This window comes from Passer domesticus, chromosome 19 (assembly GCF_036417665.1).
Source record: "Passer domesticus isolate bPasDom1 chromosome 19, bPasDom1.hap1, whole genome shotgun sequence".
Lineage (NCBI taxonomy): Eukaryota > Metazoa > Chordata > Aves > Passeriformes > Passeridae > Passer > Passer domesticus.
The window spans coordinates 4,571,973-4,590,620 of record NC_087492.1 but is presented as its reverse complement, the minus strand read 5'-3'; the positions used below and the strand labels follow the sequence as shown (position 1 = coordinate 4,590,620).

The 18,648-nt window shown below is 56.7% G+C and overlaps 3 protein-coding genes and 2 non-coding genes across 9 annotated transcripts in view; 1 reads left to right on the top strand and 4 right to left on the bottom strand.

Annotated features, from left to right (window-relative positions):
• SMG6 (SMG6 nonsense mediated mRNA decay factor) overlaps positions 1-11,314 on the bottom strand; it is a 107,173-nt gene extending 95,859 nt beyond the window's left edge. For 2 of the 5 annotated variants that reach the window (XM_064394801.1, XM_064394802.1), the window contains exons 1-8: positions 8,568-8,691; positions 6,022-7,762; positions 3,995-4,187; positions 3,263-3,373; positions 2,475-2,581; positions 1,762-1,840; positions 944-1,054; positions 187-399 (exon numbers count right to left, since the gene is read on the bottom strand). In XM_064394801.1, the coding sequence (XP_064250871.1) occupies positions 187-399; positions 944-1,054; positions 1,762-1,840; positions 2,475-2,581; positions 3,263-3,373; positions 3,995-4,187; positions 6,022-7,762; positions 8,568-8,658 (2,646 nt within the window). In that variant the 5' untranslated portion in view covers positions 8,659-8,691. Of the gene's footprint in view, positions 1-186; positions 400-943; positions 1,055-1,761; positions 1,841-2,474; positions 2,582-3,262; positions 3,374-3,994; positions 4,188-6,021; positions 7,763-7,924; positions 8,150-8,463; positions 8,488-8,567; positions 8,692-11,171 lie in introns of those variants that run through there. The other 3 variants (XM_064394800.1, XM_064394805.1, XM_064394803.1) reach the window with 3 other exon arrangements.
• SRR (serine racemase) lies at positions 8,737-10,804 on the top strand. The gene is made up of 7 exons (XM_064394808.1): positions 8,737-8,913; positions 9,092-9,227; positions 9,395-9,498; positions 9,571-9,690; positions 9,782-9,856; positions 10,063-10,272; positions 10,533-10,804. The coding sequence occupies exons 1-7, from the start codon at positions 8,743-8,745 to the stop codon at positions 10,728-10,730; spliced, it is 1,014 nt and encodes a 337-aa protein (XP_064250878.1). The 5' UTR covers positions 8,737-8,742; the 3' UTR covers positions 10,731-10,804.
• TSR1 (TSR1 ribosome maturation factor) lies at positions 11,172-18,602 on the bottom strand. The gene is made up of 15 exons (XM_064394806.1): positions 16,945-18,602; positions 16,767-16,870; positions 16,260-16,476; positions 16,045-16,179; positions 15,315-15,742; positions 14,898-15,057; positions 14,438-14,601; positions 13,960-14,159; positions 13,388-13,550; positions 13,056-13,166; positions 12,630-12,762; positions 12,170-12,286; positions 11,763-11,903; positions 11,585-11,659; positions 11,172-11,488 (listed from the first exon to the last, which is right to left on the bottom strand). The coding sequence occupies exons 1-15, from the start codon at positions 17,048-17,050 to the stop codon at positions 11,310-11,312; spliced, it is 2,433 nt and encodes an 810-aa protein (XP_064250876.1). The 5' UTR covers positions 17,051-18,602; the 3' UTR covers positions 11,172-11,309.
• On the bottom strand, positions 12,490-12,582 carry LOC135283959 (small nucleolar RNA SNORD91 family). The gene has a single exon (XR_010349541.1). It is a non-coding gene; the product is annotated as a small nucleolar RNA SNORD91 family (small nucleolar RNA).
• LOC135283960 (small nucleolar RNA SNORD91 family) lies at positions 13,809-13,899 on the bottom strand. Its single transcript, XR_010349542.1, has one exon. It is a non-coding gene; the product is annotated as a small nucleolar RNA SNORD91 family (small nucleolar RNA).
• Positions 18,603-18,648: the final 46 nt, after the last annotated feature.

Here is an 18,648-nt window from a genome sequence, read left to right as displayed (position 1 = left end):
ACAACATGCCTTAAACACGAGAGGCACGAGGTCACCAGCTCCTCAGCCTGACCCAGGCACAGCTCCCACAGGGAAAGCCAAAACACTGGAAAATTTAGCAACAGGAAAGCAAAACAGATCCAGTGTCATTCCACTGCATTCCAAACACATGAGACTGAAGCCAACGCTGCCTCCTGCAGTACTCACGTCGCTGGGGCTGAGGTTCCCAAGCCCGTTGTCCTGCTCAGAATCCCGGCTGGACTCGTGGCCCTGGCAGGAGCGAGGGTGGGAGGGATGGATCCAGATCTCCAGCCTGGTGGCATCATCTCCCACTTGTCTCAGGGTGGATTTCTTGCCCTTGCCCCGGCGGTTGGGGCTCACATCCAGCACCTGGTGTTTCCTCTGCTCCATCTGCTCGGACTGGGCACACAGGACACATTCAGATCACCCAGGGATCAAGGCTCAGGGGAAGTGTATCAATGAGTATTCATGGAAAAATTAGCCCTTTCCCCTGCTTCACAACAACAGTAACTCATGGACACACCCAAAATTTGGTTCTGACTCTACAGGACAGTGCAGGTGAGCAGTTTTCAACTCCAGCTACCCCAGGACAAGAAAAGCTGTGTCCAGTCCCAGGAGCGTGTGGCAGCCCATGTGCTGTATTTGGGATGACTCCCTGGGACACAAAGGCACTGCAGCCTCCCTCATCCATCCCCACAGATGTGGGGCACCTGTGGAATAAAGCAATGATTGCATGCCAAGGCCATGCTGCAAACCACAGCAACCAACAGCCCTTGCTGAGCTCAGCTACATCAGACTGTGACCCAGAAACAAGAGATTCAGCTGCCCAAACCACCCCAAAACCATCATTCTGAAGGCTGCCTCGCTCATGAAAATCTCTTAGAAGTAGGAAAGGAGTGTCTTAAAGTCCAAAAGCACCCCACAGCCCAGCTCCCAGACTCACCTTGCGTTTTGTCTCCTCAAACAGACTCATGAGGCTCTCCTTGGCAGTGAGGATGGGGTTGCTGGCAGCCAGGCTGCGCATGTAGTAGTACACAGCATCCAGCTTCCTCCTCTGCAAAAAACACAACAAAACAAAAACAAGTGGCTCAGAGCTGCCACTCCTCTAGGGCATTCAAAGCCTCAGTGTTCTCATGTGTTTCCCTTTCTCTCTCCCTCAGTACTGCCTGGGACAGACAGACACAGTGAGAAAGGTCCTTCCCAGGCATGAAAGAAAGGTGCTTTTGAACTGCTCTGCTTTAAACCAGTATCTTCCAGTATTGGCAACTGGCAGATGCCTACCAGCCTCTGAGCCCCAGCATGATGCTTCCATTATCTGCTGCCACATGTTCCCTGAAGTCAGTTTTCCTGCATGGCTGGAGTAGCCAGCACAACTGAAACCCAGGGAAATCACGTGTGGATGTTGCTCAGACCAGTGCCCACAGGTTCAGTGATAAGACAGCAAACAGATGGCTCCGAGCACAAAAATCTCATGCAAAAAGTGAGCCGTGTTTCCAACTTAAAACAATTACACTCTCAACAGCCCACAAAACAGTCCCAAAATCCCTGAGGGAGTAGCGTGTATCTGACAAAGCTGCATGAAGCCACAGCAGCTGGAATCCACACAGCACATCCTGCCATCAGCCTTTTTTTTTGCTTAAGAAAAAACCCAAACCATCTGAGCACTGCCCTAAACAATGCCTTTTTCCACCAGATGGGATCTCCCAGCCATCCCAGAGGCTCTCCCTGTGCCTGCACATCCTTGCCTGAGGAGCATCTTACCGTGTAGATGGCCAGAAGTGCCAGCTGGTTGTACGGGCGGCCGTTTTTGGGAGCAATTTGCTGAGCCTTCAAGTACCAGCTGGGGAAGGGAAAAAACAGAGAGAAAAGGTCACTGAAAGGACATCAGGCTGCCTTCCTTGTTCTCAAGGGAGCAGAACTCCACGTGGAATTGGCATTTCTGCAGGGAACTGACCCTTCCCACAAGTGCCCTCTGCCTGCAGGAGTGAGCACAGACAGTGAGCTGTGCCCGTCCTGGGGAGGGATGGGGCACTGGGCAAGAGAAGGCAGATCCAGCTGTAGAAGGAAACACCCCTGGCTCACCCCACAGATGAGCAGGGAGCAACAAGTGCTGCTAAGTTTTGATGGAGTGAGAGCATATGGATGCAAAAGCCACCAGAAAATACAAGAGCAAATCTGCCAGGCTCAGTGGTCTAAACCCTCCCTCCCTCCCTCCCTACTGCAGGATCAGCACAGGACAATTTCCACCACCTCCACTTCTAGATGGAGGATGACTGGATCTGGCAGCTTGCTCTCTGGAACAGCAAAACCCAGCTACACCTTTCAGCTCTACAGGACTGCGATACAACAGAGGAGTGGAAAGACTTTAAAAAGGAAGACTTCTTTGGCTAGAGGCAAGTTCAGGGATGAAATTACATCCACCCCTGGTATCCAGAGGCAGAGCTGTGCTGAGGACACAGCAGCTGAGTGCTCACCTGCGGGCCTTGCCGTAGTTGGCCGTGTCGTTGGCCTGCTCCCTGTAGCGGCAAATGTCCCCCTGGCAGATCATGCACCTCTGGGCACTGATCAGGGCGTACTTCACCTGCAAAGGAGCAGCCATGGAGCACCTGGGACACAGCCCTGACTCACCTGCAGACCCAGCGAGCCCACAGGGGCTGTACAGAGCCAGCAGGAGGTCTCACAAAAGGACAGCAGGGTGAAATGACAAAGTTCCATTGCACCGGTTCAGCATTTGTAGGGGCAAGCCAATCCCCAAAACACCTCCTCTCTGACACAATATCCCACCTCTCTCCAGAAGGGGGTTGATCAGTCCGTGACCAATTTGAGGACAGCTGTTGGACAAACACATCTCTGTGGGAATGGAGCTGGGCTAAAATATCCTTTCCCAGCTGTCCCTGCACCTGCACTCACAGCTCAGGGCAACACGTCAGGCAGGCAGCACAACTGCCAGCTTTCCCTCGTTATTCTGGATTCCACGGCCAGGAAAAAAACATGTTCAATATCTCAGGAAAGGTCAGGGTGCCTTTGGACACTTCTTTGCTTTATTAGCTATGGCCACAGAGCTAGTACAAAACAAGTTCTTTGCAAAGGAAGCTAAGAAATGTTACTGCACCAGAGTGCAGAGTTCTCCAGCAGCTGAGAAAGATTCCCTGCAAACAAAGTGGCTCTGTCTGCAGTACAGCTGCCTGCCCTCAGCACACTGAGTGCAGCACCTTGCACAGGATTACCAGGATGAGAAGTCTCCAGGAGGAAGCCAACGTACCATTTTCCTGAGTGGTTTACTGCGGATGGCCATCCCATCCATGTAGTCCTCCAGCTTGAACTGGTAGGAGACCTGCAGCTTCTGGAGGAGGCTGTCAAAAAAAGAAGAGCCCTGCAAAACACACACACACATGTGGATGTTATGATCTTTCTAATGACAAGCACAAAATCACCATACCAGCCCTGCCATGTGCAAGAAAGGAGCTCCACCTCCCTGTGGTTTGGGCTGCTCCTCTTCAAAACACAACAAGGAGGTTGGGGGACCTCCAACTGCAGAGGTTTTTAAGACACAAAATCAGGACTGACTGGATTCCTTTTCTCACCCTAATTCTTTTAAACACATCTTCTCAGGTCTGTCAGCCTACCTGGTACAAAGACTAAACTGAGCTGCAATTTTACAGAATAACTTCCAAGCAAATCTGGTGAAGTTGCCACAGACACCTCCAGGAATGCTTCTGTTTAGCTTCACTTCAGGGCATTCATTTCATTTTAGCTTAAATCAATTTCTAATTAACACAAACACACCAAAACAAACTGGTTTAAATTGTAACAGATGTCTACCTCGACCTACACCTGCCCCACTAAACCATAATGTGCCTGAGCATCCTCTTTGCATAAGGATGACATGAATAAGATCAAGATGACCAGTTGTCTCATTACAGCATCCCTTTCTAAAAACCAGTCAATCCCACCCAAAGGTTAGTGGAATCTGGGGATGTTTCTCTCTTCTTACCTCATCTAGAAGCAAAAGCAGTTTGTTCCTAATCTCTTGGGCGTTTTCCCCCTGAGGGTCCTTGAGGAGCTGCCGGAATTTCTCAATCACCTGGTAAAAAGCATTTTTCCACAGCAACTGGTCCACGTTCTGGGTGTCAGAGAACTCAATATCCATGAGGATGCACCGTTCATAGAGCTGCAGCATCTCCACCCTACAGCAAAACACAGTCAGGAGGGGTCAATGCAACAGCGACTGCCCAGGAACACAGGAACAATGCTGAACCACCTGCTGCTCACATCCAGCTGCCAGCAGCACTCAGGGCTTCCACACACATCCCCCAGGGAGGTGGGAGCTGCTGCAGTCTAACACCCTTCCTGCTCCAAGAGGGCAAACCCAAAAGGAGCATCTCCCTTCTGCAGGTGACTCAGAACGGATCAAGGCTTGCAAAGAGCAAGGAGCAAGGCACAAGTGCCTCTTGATCTAACACACAGAACACACACAAGGCTCTGCTCCTTCTGAGCACAAGGTGTGGGCCAGGAACCAGAACACAAAGAACCACAGAGCAACAGAGATCTTGCCATTAAAATGATTCCCACCCCTCTCCCACCCAACCAAAATACACAGCAGAGACACAGACTCTGCTTCCTCAAAAATGAACGAGTTGGGAACAATGGAAATAAAGCCTCAGAGTCCCAGAAATCACATTCCCATTCTCAGCTGCCTACAGCCCTGCCTGGATGCTGCAGCAGAATTCCTCCCCCAAATTTAATAAAATAGCTGCAGGCTAGGAACAGCACTGAAACGTGGGGCAAGTTAATGGTAAAGGGGATCCTCAGCTGTTCCTGCCTTATTCTTACAATCTTTCAAGTCCTACAGAAACAGTAGGAGAGTGTGGATGGTAAAGCCTGGAGTGAAGCCAGATGGCAATGCCTGGAAGAGCCTGACAGGATAAGAGAAAAATGCTGGTGGGATCCTGCAGAAAGCACAGAGCCAGGATGGGCTGCCTGACCCCAAACCCTGCACACACACCTGGACAGCACAAACACCAAAGGAACTGGATGTTTCTGCAGATGGGTGTCAGGTAAGAGTCCCCACACAGCTGGGACTGTGTGCACTTAGACACAGGCAGGACACAAGGGGCACTGCCAGCAAGGACAGGGTCAACTGTGCCCACGTTCCCAGGGCAGGGTGGGCTTCCACAGGCCACAGCAGCACTCCAGTGTTCCCTCTCCCTCCACACAACAGCTCTGGGAGACCTCAGCTCCTTGAGGAAGAGCTGAAAACTCAAGTGCTGCTTCAATCACAGACATATTCCACCCTGTGGTTTATAGAGCAAGTGCCCAAAACACAGAACAAGCCCTGAAATGAGCTCAATTGCTAGATTTGCTGTCAGTCAGCTCTGAAAAACAGCCTCCAGAGAAGCCCTGCAGACACAGAGATCTCAAATAAACATGAAAGATGCCAAATAGAAATTTGTTACAGCCATATTAACCACCCCCCAGAGCAACAGTGTTACTTCTCTCCTGACAGACTGGCATCACCAGGCTACTCCCACTGGAGTGTCACCAGGCTGAGTGGCATCAAGAGCAAAACTACACAGCACTGGAAAGGCACTGCCACTGACAGCACCAGGAACACACAAAATGCTCCCTGAGCACACAGTAAGAATATGTAAGAAAGTAAAAGTCTGACAACAAACACTGAGAGTACTGGAACTGAGAAATGTCAGCTCCAGCAAGAGCCAGAAGAACCAAAAATCTTCAGCAGGTGCTTGTCCTGCTCCTTCCTCTGTGTCCCTGCAAGGCATTTACCAAGCACAAGAAGCCACGGCTCAGCTCCCAGCCCAGGGAAGTGACATCCATCCTCACCCCCAGTTTCCTTGCACCACCCACACACCGCTGGCACACAATAAACAAACCCAGCACATCAAAAACTGGCAACCCAGTGCCACATCTCCCAGCCACTGAGATCCCCAAGGAGACACATTTGTGCTGTATTTCACCCTGGAAATGACCCATTCCCCCCCTCTAAGCCCACCCACGAACCTCAGCTGGGCCATCTTCTCCAGCCCCTCGGGGCTGATGCGGTCTCTGGACAGGAGGTTGCTGAGCTGCTGCTCCTGGTTCCCAGCCTCACGCAGCAGTTTGCTGAGCTCCTGCTGCTGCATGTTCCTCATCTGCTGCTCCATCTCGGGGCTCAGAGGAGTAGGGGGGAGTGGGCCACACAGGTACTGCCCTGCCTGGCCAGGATACCCGGGGTAATAGGCTCCAGGGTACACCCCGTTGGTTGGACCCATAGGATACTGCAGGGAATATGCACTGTAGGGATACTGGGGGCCTTGCCCGGAGGCACGAGGGTAATAATAGGGGTTGTCAGAGTTTTGGAATTTATAGTAGGAGGGTTGGGCCTGGCGGGCTTCCCCCCAGGAGGTGGGGCTCACTTCATCATCCGTGTCTAGGAAGTGAAGCTGAGCAGTCTGGCTCTTCAGGGCGGGTTTTTGGTCCGGGTTGTTTGGGTCCCACAGGCGGCGGGCAGTGCCGCCCCGGCCCCGGCTCCGGGGCCCTTTGCTGCCAGCCCCGCCCAGCAGCAGCCTGGGCCCGGGGTGAGTGGCTTCAGGGACACCCACGGAGCTGGCAGAGAGGTCCGTGTTGGCAGGCAGGAACAGAATCCCACGGCCCCTCCCTTGGGGCTCCCTGCTCTGGCTCCTCGCCTCCGAAACCTCCGAGGCCTTCAGCGACTTTTTTTTATCTGTATCTGCCAGGCTGATGTCCCTGTTCATGGTCCTGCTGTCAAATGTCACTCGAAAGGGTCCCTTGACTTCCCTGCCATTGCTGCTCCATTCGCTCTCACTCCTGGAAGCTCGGCTCTGCTCCGAATGCCTTCTCCTGTCCGAATTCCTGCTGGGCACGTACACCTCAGCCTCATCGATCCTCTCATCGTCCAGGGAGTCTGTGGAGGACACAGACAGCTGCTTCCTGGGACGTATCCTCTCCCTGGCACGCTCCTGCCTCCTCTCCACGCCATCCACGAGCAGGGCCCCGTCCGTGCTGTTGTTGCTCCCAGCAGAGCTGGTGCTGCAGGTGCGGTAGCGGCTGCGCCGCTTGTCCGTGCGGGAATAGCGCTTGGTGGAGCCCGGCTTGCCGGGCAGCGCCTCGTCCCCCGCCCTCCTCACCCTGTCACCCCGCTCTGCTCGCCTCCCCTTATCCCCCCTGCAGCCTTTCACTGCCTCCCCCGCCTGGCTCCCCCCTCTGTCCTCCTTGCTGGGTTTAGTTTTCCTGTTGTTGTCTTTTCCAGCGCCTTTCTCAGGCTCCTCATCTCCCCCGACCTTCAGCTGCTCCATCCTCCCGCTGATCTCCTCGCTGGCCGACTGCAGGGAGGGCTCTTTAGCAGCACAGTGCAGGCGTTTCCCAGGCTGGTAGATCTGCTGGTCTGGCTTCTTGGTTCTCCTGGGGGTCTTTGGACACCACTCATCCACAGTGGGCTGCTTGGATGAGTTTTCCTGGCTTTGCAGGCCGCCTTTGGTCTCTGTTTCTTCCTTTTCCTGTGAAGGACCGTTCTGCTTGGGGCCATTGCTTTTGTCACAGTCCTCCACAGCTGGAGCTCCCACTCCCACAGAGTCCTTGTTCCCAGCACTCTCCTCAGCTCTGATCTTTTCCTTCTCTGAGGCCTCCTGCTTTGGTGACACAAGTTTGCTCCTCAGTCTGGAGAGGCCAGGCTTGTAAATCTCCTGGTCTGGGCGCCTGTTGTCCTTGCGGTGCCTGGGCTCCTTCACCTCCTTCATGTTTTCTGGGGAAAACAGACAGAAGAAAGTTACTCCCAGGGACCAAAAAATACCATGACAAACATTCAAGCAAAGGCAAAGAGCTTGCCCAATCTGAAAATCTACATCAATATTTATTAGAAATCACAGAGAAAGAGCAGAAAATGAGAAAGTCTAACGCAGCTAACCAAATCCTTGGCCTCGAGCCATTTACAAATCCCATCCTGCAACGGGTTTTTCCTCAAAGCACACCAGCAGGCTTGAGCACAAGCAGCAGGAGTAAAGTTGTATCACCGCAGGTTCAGCAACAGTCACCAGCCCGCCGTGGGCGCGGAGCTGCCATCCCCAGCAGCGCCCGCTCTGCCACGGGACCGTTTGAGTCAAAGACGCCTTTCCCCCTTGCTCACAATCCGGTAACGTCCCTCTCCTCCTCCTTTAACCGTATTTACAAAAAAAAAATCGTTACAGAGCCCAGGCCGGACGCCGCACGGTTAAACGAGCCACCCAAGGCGGGCTGCTCCCCGCTGGATCCCCTGAACTTTCTCCCTGCCCGTCCCGCAGCCCCGAAGCCCCGCCGGCACCGGGGGCTCGGCCCGGAGGACCCCGAGGGGCTGGCACCGACCGTCCCGGGGCAGAGCCGCTCCGGCTGCCGCCGCCGTTCCCGGTGCGGTGCGCTCCCAGCCCCGTGCCGGCGCCGGCGGGGCGGCAGCTCTGCCTCAAACCCTACCCAGGCGCGGCGCGGCCGCGGGGCCGTGCGCGGCCGCGGGCAGCCGCCCGTGCGCGGAAGGGACGGCGCAGCGGCGGGCCGCGAGTGCCCCCGGCGCCCCTCACCTCGGCCGCCGCCGGCCGCGCGGGCCTGCGCCGCCACCATGTCCCGCAGCTCGGCGGCCGAGACGCGGACGCGCTCCAGCCCCTCCGCCATCTTGGCAGCGCCGGGGGGCGGGCGGCGCCGACGGCGGCCGCGCAGGGACAAACCGCCGGCGCAGGCGCTCACGGGAGCGCGCACATGGCCGCGCACATGGCCGCGCTGGGGCTGGGCGAGGTGCGGGACGCGGAGCGGCGGCTGCGGGGCCGCGTCCACCGCACCCCGCTGCTCACCTGCGCCGCGCTGGACCGCATGGCCGGCAGGAGGCTGCTCTTCAAGTGCGAGCTCTTGCAGAAGACCGGATCCTTCAAGGTGCGCGGGGATGGCGGCGCTGCGAAGCCCCGGGGCAAAGTTCGCTTTTTGCCAGAGGGAAATTCGCGTTGCGCCGACATCCACCGGCTGCTGGGGGCTGCCCAGGGCTCGGGGAGCGGTGTGAGGAGGAGGCTGTAGTGTACAGAGCCCAGCACACACAGCCCCGCGCTCTCCGCAGATCCGCGGTGCCCTGAACGCGGTGCGAAGCCTGGTGGAGGAAAGGCAGCGCACGGGCCGGGAGCTGCCCCGCGCCGTGGTGACACACAGCAGCGGCAACCACGGCCAGGCGCTGGCCTGCGCTGCCCAGGCAGAAGGTAACCTGTACCCCCGAGAGGCGGGCACGGGGTCAGTGCAGAGCTGGTTCCACTGGAGAGGATGGAGATCCCTCTCCTGAACCCATGCAGCATTGCCTGCTCCTGCAGTTTGAACTGCCTGCTGTGGCTCTTGGGCTGTTGGATTGATTTCCCCTCTCATGCCACAGGGATTCCTGCCTACATCGTGGTGCCCCGCACGGCCCCGCAGTGCAAGCAGGATGCCATTCGTGCCTATGGTGCCACACTGGTGCCATGTGACCCCACGGACAAGGTAAGGCACAGGGAGATGGGCCAGGGACAATGCCCAGCCACAGTGAGAGGTGACTGCTGTGCTGTCCCCTAGTCCAGAGCTGAGACAGCAGCCAGTGTAGTCCAGGAGACAGGAGGAGTCCTGGTGCACCCCAACCAGGAGCTGGCAGTGATTGCAGGGCAAGGCACCATCGCCCTGGAGGTGCTGGAGCAGGTGAGGGAAATGCACAGCCCAGCTCCTGCAGGGGCACAGCAAAAAGGGGGGCACAAAGTGTCAGAAGCCCTCACACTTCCTTTCTGCACAGGCTCCCCAGGTAAATGCAGTGGTGGTTCCCGTTGGAGGTGGAGGAATGGTTGCAGGAATAGCAGTCGCCATCAAGGTAGGCAACAGCTCATCCAGGAATCTCCCTGTGGGAAGGGCAGGACTCTCAAGGCAGGCAGCAGCTTTTAACTTTAGAAACAGAAAGACCCTGCAGTGGAAGTCTGCATGGCAGCAGCAGCAGCAGGGCCTGCTTAACTGCACACACAAAAACAGGGGACAGGCACATACTGGTGTCACCCAAGTGGCTCCCCCTGCTCTCCCCAGGCTTTGAGGCCAGATGTGAAGGTGTTTGCTGCTGAGCCAAGCAACGTGGATGACTGTTACCAGTCCAAGCTCCGAGGGGAGCTGACCCCCAACGTCCACCCCCGGGACACCATCGCAGACGCAGTGAAAACCAGCATCGGGCCCAACACGTGGCCCATCATCAGGGATTTGGTTGATGATGTCCTGACAGTCTCAGAGGAAGAAATCAAGGTAAAGGCTCCCAGCTCCCTTCTCACGATAGCTGCCAGCAGGCAGCTGCCTCCACCCCTGCCTTGCCCCTGTGCTCTCACCCCGACACACTCCCAGAGCAGCACAAGTCCCTGTGCACCGCCGCAGCTGTGACACCCACGCTGTCTCCAGCTGGAAAGGGCTGTTGGGAGCTCTGCCCTCCCTTCCCAGAGTGCTGCAGGGATGCCCTGGAGCAGCCTGTGCTGGCTGCTGGGCTGACAGCTGCTGCCCTGTCCCGACAGCGAGCCACGTGGCTGGTGTGGGAAAGGATGAAGCTGCTGGCTGAGCCAACAGCAGGCGTGGGACTGGCGGCCGTGCTCTCGGAGCAGTTCCAGGCAGTCTCCCGGGACCTGCAGAACGTTTGCGTTGTGCTGTGTGGGGGAAATGTGGACCTGAGATCCCTGACCTGGCTCACAGACCTCTCTGGGAAAGCAGAATGAGGATGGAGTGGTGTTTCATGGAATGAAAACCTCACCCTGAATTTGTGCGCTATTAAAAACGGATCGAGTCTGAACGTTTGGGAGTTTTTGTGGAGGGGCAAGGGAAGCTGGCACTGGTCTCTGTGGGGGGCCTGGAAACAAAGCACTGCCTGTTCTCCCCTCCCCAGCTGCCTTGCTCTGGCCCAGGCCTCCAGAGAGCTGCACTCAGTCACCCTCCCCAGCTGCTACTTGGCTCTTCTTTCTCAGCATCACAGGAACTGCCAGCAAACTCCTTCACACAGCAAAATCCCACACACCCCACGTGGCAGGGCATGAGGGACTGGAACAATCCCAGTGGGCTCAGTGGACAAGGGGTGCACACAGCCTCCTGGCCACCACCACGACAGAGGCACTTAGGCATTTTTGACATTTTCCATTAAAATAAATAGCTATAGCTGGTACCTGAGCAGCAGCTGGCGATGCAGCTGCCCCTGTACAGACCCCAGCAGTAACACGTCCAAGGCATCAGTGCTGTCCTCACAGTGCACGGGCCAACAGCATCCAGGGAGCCAAGGCACAAACTCCAGCCATGCTGGACACTCATTCCATCTCCACCTCCTGCTCTGGCAGTGCACTCTCACTCCTCACCCACGGCACAGGCTCTGGGACATGAGGGTCATAAGTCCATTTGGGAAAAACACGCTTGTAGAGGTTCAGCAGCACCGTGTCCTGGGACTTGAGCTGCCCATCAAAGTGGCACTTCATATGCCCATGGGTCCCTAAGCAGAGGGCAGAAGAGGCCATTAGCAGTCTCTCAGGCACAGGAGGATCACACCATGCCAGCAACACAGAGATAAACACCAAATCTAACCTACCTAATGGCTCCTTGATGTGCCCCCTGCGTCCCCACTTTGTCCTCAGCTCCACGGGCTTGAACCACATCACATCCTCTGGAGATGGAAACACAACAGGCAGGTAAGGAACAGGCTGTGCTGCACCAAGCACAGGGACAGAACTTCCAGAGCCCCTGCTCCCAGCAGAGACCAGCTGTACCTCTGTTGAAGAACATGTATCGCACGACAGCCGTCTTGGTGAAGATCTTGAAGGGGTGGCCGCTGAGCACCAGGCGCTTGATGACAATCCTGTCGGGGTCCACGGAGAGCAGGGAGCCCGTGGCAATGAGGTCGTGCATTCCTGCCAGGCAGAGTCACCAATGCACCAGGGCAGGTGCCTCCATCACCCCCTCCCCACCACAAACCCCTTCCCCAAAGGGCTGCAGGCCCAGAGCAACCCCACAGCAGGGACAGACGAGTGACAACAGGGACGGAGATGAGCTCATCTCAAACAGCAGGAAGGGAACAGCTTTTTCAAATCTTGCTTTCTGGAGAGATGCACTTGTAAGCAGGGTATGGGGACAGTGTGTTTCCCAGGCATCACCCCCTCAGCATTTATCAACTCACCATTACTTCTCTGTTTGAAAAGCAGCACTGAGGCAGGAGGGAAAGTGATGGGAGCGTAGACAGTCACCACCAGGGCAGCATCTGGGCGCAGGAAACGCTCCAGCTTGTGCTTATCAGCTAGCACAGAACAGAAAGGTCAAGAGCAGCCCTCAGAGCTGTGGGAAGCCCCAGAGCTCATTCTTCCCTGTTCAACACACACCCCTCCTCTGCTGGCACTGAGTACCTGGGAATGAAGGTGATCCTCTGGCATGGAAGCTGGACCTTGCCTGGATCAGTGAACCACCCTTCCCAAGCCATTCTACTCCCCATGATTTAGTGCCTGCCCTGGAAGCCTCAGAGCCTAGGAGTGAGTCTTCACAAGAATCCTTCAGCCAGGTTCAGACACCATGGCTAAGACATCACAGGCTTCCTGCTCCACAATTCCCAGCCCCACTCCTGCTGCAGCCAGTCCCTGACAAACCTGAGGTGTGCTGGGAGAACAGGGGGGACGCTCGGAAGCGCCTGAACCCGCAGTGGAAGATCAGCTCCTCCTTGGCCCTCACTGGCTGGCTGTTGCCAGGATGCCGACGCACCAGGAAGTTCAACACAGACATCTGGAAGAGGCAGCACAGTCAGGGGCTGCTGGCAGGGGATGGTGGGCAGCAGAAAGCAACAGGACATTGCAGCAGGGATAAATGTCCTCAAAAATGGGATCCCAAAAGGTCACTGGTCACCAGTGCCAGGCTCAGACACTTTCTGCTAACCACCCCCAGCAGTTTCTGCGTGCTTCAACCTGCTCTGAACCAGGAGCAATGTGGGGAGATTTCAGCCCAAACCCTCCCCAAGCCATGCAGCCTGAAGGAACAGGGAGCTGCACATCCCTCCAAGGTATATCCCTTGTGTTCACCTTTTGTTCGTGGGGAAGCAGTGAGAACAGGACCAGGGGTTTCCCCTCCTTGAAGCTCTCCATCACTGAGACAGGGACATTGCAGACATGAAGTGTAACGTACCAGCCCACCTGCCAAGACAAAAACAGTGGTGAACACTTCTCTCAACAAAAAAAAGTGTCAGAAGATGTGTCTGGATTAGGGAGGGAATCCAGGAGAAAACTGTCTGAACTTAGGGCTTCATGCTAAGAACCAGCTGGCTGAAAGATCCACCCAACCACCTCCCTGAAAAGTCACTCCTGCTGGGAGCAAAGGAACACAACAGGGAAAGAGATCAGCAACAGGGAATTACCGAAGCTCCCTCAGTCTCCTCCTTCTCTATTTGCCTGAAGAGGTTCTTTCTGGTTCGGGAGAAGTCCTGGAACTGGAAGATCCTGGCATAATCCCTTGGAAGATTCTCTTTGGGGTCCCAAGGAGAAGTCCGGAAGCTTTTCAGCCCCCTGTACTTCTGGAACCTTGAGAACAGAGAGCAGGAAAGACAAATTACTTCACCAACTGAGATGAATCCCATCCTTCACCACCAGCTGTGGTCTGCAGGGCCTCACCCCTCAGGGAGGACAAAGGGTGCAAAGCAAACATTAGCCCTCAGGAAAGATGTTGGTGCAAAAAGAGCTAAAACCAGCAGCCAGATCCCCAAACAACCTCTCCTTGCCTCAGGGCCATCCTCTTCTCTCTCCCAGGTCAGGACCCAGCTCTCCCTGCCAACTAGTGTCTGCTCTGGAAGCCTCAGAGCCAAAAAGAATCTTCACAAGAGTCCTTCAGCCAGGTTCAGACACCACGGCTAAGACATCACAGGCTTCCTCACCAAATTAAACAGAAAGGCACCTTCCAGCTCCTCCCCCAGCAAAGCATCCCATTTCTTACCTGACTCTGGCAGGCACATCCCGTGGCGTGTCCACCTCATCTGGAAACATCTCATCCATTCTCTCCTGCTTGTATCTCTCCAGCATCTGCTCATCCTCCTCCATCTTCTCGTCGTACTGCTCATCCCGCAGGCACTCGGACACGGTCATGGTCTCGCTCTCCTCCTCCTCCCCAGCCTCCTCCTCACTGCTCTCCCCCTCCTGGCACAGGGCAGCACAGAGCGTGTGAGCACACAGAGCTGTGCCTGCAGCACTGGGTGTGCTCAGACTGTGGGATTTGGGACCCCAGCCCATCATTTTGGGGTCTAAAGGCCAAAGAAGCAATGTGATACATGCAGGGATTTAACAGTGGAGATCCAGGCAAGTCCTGGCTCTGCACCATGCCCTGGCATAGACAAAGCAAGCTGGAAGGACAGAATCTTTCCAGAACATGCAATAATGGCCTGGAGATCACCTGTACTATCAGCTCTTGGAGGTACCTGAGAAACTGCCTCTTCCATCATATCATCATCCATGTCATCATCTTCATCATCATCATCATCTTTCTCACTGCCTTCTTCTCCATCATCCACAATCCAGGCAGCCTGGTACTTGGATGTGCCTTTGGGGACCTTCACCACCCTCCTGTTTGCCTTCAGAGAATCTGTAGGATTCCCAGCAGTGGTTAGTACAGGAACAGTTCTCCTTCCCCTCAGCAACCTTTACACCAGGACAGCCAAAACCAGATCTAGACTAGAATTGCTTTTTTCCCAGCACAGACTTTGTCAGGACAGCCAAGATCTGCTAACTTGCCAGGCAAACCTGCTGGCCACCTGATGGGACTGGGGATGGGAGCCATGCCACCTAAGATGTTTCTTCACAGCCACCCTGATGACAGAAGTTTCCAACAACCCTCCTAAGAGGAACAAGGAAGAGATAACAACTATTGCTTCTGCTCACCCTCTGCTTCCTGCAGCTCTTCTTCAGTGGGCCACGTCTGCTCCCCTTCCATGGGATCAGGAACCACTTCTGACTGCAGAGACTCCTGCTTGCTTGGATGTGCCTTCATCAGCACCTTGACATCTTCCTCCATCTCAACAGCACCATTTCCAGAGTCCTCCTGAAGGGGAAAAGCAGAGCTCCTAGATCTGAACACACCTAAAAGCTTGCAGTCATTCTGAGGTGAAACTCCCTCCATGATGTTGTGATGTAACTTCCATGACACCCTGCAGGCACAGAACCCCAGCCCAGCAGCAGAGCACAGACAAAATTCCTTCTTCCCTCTCCTCACCCACACACCCCCAGCTGTATTTTCCCCAATGAGAGTTTAGAAACCTTGTGTTCTACAAGGACTGGCAGAGCTCTCACCCCACACACCTGCACCTCCATGTCCTGACTCCTCTTCTGTGCTTTAAGCACCCGTGGGTTCAAGGAGAGCGGGTCAGGGGGAGCATCCACCTGGCTCAGCTGGAAGTCCCCGTGGCCCACGATGTGCACCAGGCTGTTCACGCTGAGGGTGTGTCCCCGGACAAAGCCTGACACCTTCAGGGTGCCCAGCAGCTGGCTGTCCTGGCTGGGCACAAACTCAGCAGCACGGGCCAGCAGGTGAGCGCGGCGGGCACGGAACGCCAGGTGCCTCTGCTTCTGGGAGCTCAGGTGCCTCAGGAGCAGCGAGCATTCCTGCTCCGTGTTCAGGGGGAACAGCTTGGCCTCGGGAAAACGCTTCTCGATGCACTTGGAGAGCTTCTTCCTGGCATCTATCCTCTTCTTAGGGGGCAGGTCGGAGCCTCCCGGGACAGCCAGAGCTGGTGAGCAGAGAACAGAGCTCAGATAACATCCTAAACCTTCTGCTGTTCTTTGTACCAAACACAGGCAGATATTTGGATGGCAGCAGCCCAAATGGGCAGACTGGCACCACAGGTACAAAGGGACTTTCACTGGTCTCAGTGGTGCCCAACAGGGCAAGGAGCAATGGCCACAAACTGAAAGAACTTCCACCCCAACATAACAGAAAAATTCTTTTCCCTGAAGGTGGCAGAGCCCTGAAATTTAATTACTGTGATTCAATCTCAATTAAGCACCCCCAAAACCACAAAACACTTCTCACCATAACTGGGGAGCCCCTGTGCAAAGAGGCAGGAGAGGCAGTGTTCCCCTGCACTGTCCCAGCCATCCACAGGGTCCAGGAGGAACAGCAGCGAGTCAGCAACCTTGGCAAGGTCTAACACAGCGTGGAGATCCCCTGCACCCAAAACACCTCCATCAGCGGGGCTGCCAGAGGCACCAGAACCAAGAACCCAACCAAGAGCGGCTCCTCCTCACCTGGCTGGGCTGTGACAAAGCGCCAGCGCTGCTTGAGCCGGGGGCAGAGCAGGGCAAAGCCACCGGCTCCGCCCTCATCGGCGCGGACAGCGGCCGAGTCCTGCCCCTGCAGCAGCCGCAGCGAGTCCTGCGCCGCGGCCCGGCTGTGCAGCAGCACCACAACCACGAGGTGCGGGGGCCCGTCCCTGCTGCCCAGGCTGCGCTTCTCCGCCAGCACCTGCGGGGAGCGGGCAGCGCCTCAGTGCCGAGCCGGACCAAGGCCAGGCTCCCCTCACACCCCCAGACCAAGGCCAGGCTCCCCCACACCCCCAGACCAAGGCCAGGCTCCCCCACGCCGCAGCCCGAACGCTCCCGCTCCGTAAGGCTCCGTTTGACCCGAACCGGCCCGGCCCCGCTCGTTCCCATCGCCCCCACCCAGACCCAACTCAAGCCCCCTCCGGCAGAGACCCGAACCGAGCCGTTTCCCGCTCCCCCGCAACACCCGGCCCGGTTTCCCCGCTGTCTCACCGCCTCCTTGCGCTGCCGGCGGAGCTGCAGCGCCTGATGCCGCCGGTCCACCCTGCTCAGGTCGCGGAGCCGCCGGCGGGGCTGGGCCTTGACGGGGACGCGGCCTGGGGGGGGAATGAGAACGGTCAGGGCTGGCCGAGGGCGGCGGGGACCCCGCGGGGCGCCCGTCCCGCCTCACCTCCAGCGCGGCGCTGCGAGGAGCCGCTGTGCTTGCCGCCCTTGTGCGCCTTGTTCTGCTGCTTGAGCGGCCCGGGCCGGTGCGCGCCCGCCGCCGCCATCACCATGCTGCCGCCTCGCCGCCGCCGCCTCGGCGCGGCCGCCCTGCGTCACTTCCGGCGCGACCGGGACTGCGGGGATCCACGTGGGCAGCGAGAGGGACCGGACCGGACCGGGACCGGGACCAGAACCCCGGGAAAGGAGCCCCGGGAAAGGGCAGGGGGGTTGGCGGCCGTAGCGCCGCCGGGCAGTGAGAGGCGGGTGGCAGAGGCGTTCGTTCAGCGCTTTATTGGTTGGTTCTTTGTACAGGTATTTACAGAGAGCGGGACGGGGCGCGGCCGCGCTCCGGGAGGGACCGGCGGGATGAAGCGGTTGGGGAGAGGCCCTGCCGAGCCTCTGGCACCGCGCCCAGCCGCCAGGACAGGACGGCAAAGGCTGCCGGAGTGGAAACATTCCTCCCGCGGCCCGGTGTGTGACCTCGGCAATGATTGTCCAGCCGGGAATGCCCGTGCCCGGGCAGCCCCGACGGGACATCGCCCCAGGCCCGGCACAGCCCGCCCCGGCAGCGCTGCAGCCCTTCAGCGAGGCTGAACGTCCGCAGGGGTGTTGCAATGGCCAGGAAAGCTGGAGCAAGCCGCGGGAGGGGCAGGGCAGCTCGGGGAAGGGAGAAGCAGGTTCCTGCAGGTTCCTGCTGCCTCTCAACTCGAGGCGCCTTCCCGCCTCCTCCTCCCGAGAGGAAATCAGCCTGACAGCAGCAGTGTGGGGTTGTCAGCTGTGGATGGTCTTTAGGGATCCTTTCCTACCCCTAAAAGCAGACTGGCTGTTTAAATCTTTGAAATTCTAAATTGAAGCACGTTACTACCTGAGAGGAAGGAAGACAGGATTGAAGAGAGAGGTGAAGATGAACACTGCAGTGACTGAGCCTCTCTAAACAGGAATCCTCAGCTGTGGGACAGCACGAGAGCCTCCCCCCAAGGCTGCCCACAGCACTGCCAGCTCTGCCTTGCAGAGCCAAAGGCAAGCAGGCTGCTCACAGGGGGTTCCAGGGAACAGGGAATAACTTTAAATCAAGGAAAACCTCCCACGAGTTAGTTACACCTTGTCATTTAAGCAAGACTAGGGAAAGGAGGAAGGTTGGGAACTGTTCCTAGGATTATCACAAAGCCAAGTACTCCTGCCTCAGTCATGCACAAGTCTGGATGCCCAGAGGCTCCCACACCACGGGGCTGGTGATCTCTGCAATGCTCAGAGCTGCTCCCACACATCCAAACAGTGTCATCTCACAGGGATTTCACAGTCCTGCAGGGCCCATGCCACCAAAAAATCACAACCTGCCAAGCAGAGCAAGCAGGAGCAGCAAGCCAAGCACTGCCTCCCAGCATTCCAGGTGAAAACAAGCAGAAACTACCAAGGAAATATGGATGCAGCCACAGTGTGAGCAGCTGAGATGGAAATCCCTGCAAAGCAAAGCCCTGGCAGGGGAAGGGCTCCCCTCATACCTGTACTCTGCACACACTGTGACAGCACCATGACACCCACCTTGTCCCCTCTGCACCCTCTTCTCCAAAAAGAACAGGTTCTGTATCACAGCACAAAGCCCAGACAAGCTGTGCCATGAGTGGAGCTCACAGGTTTTCCAACCCTGGCTGAGTCCCAAAAAGCAGCT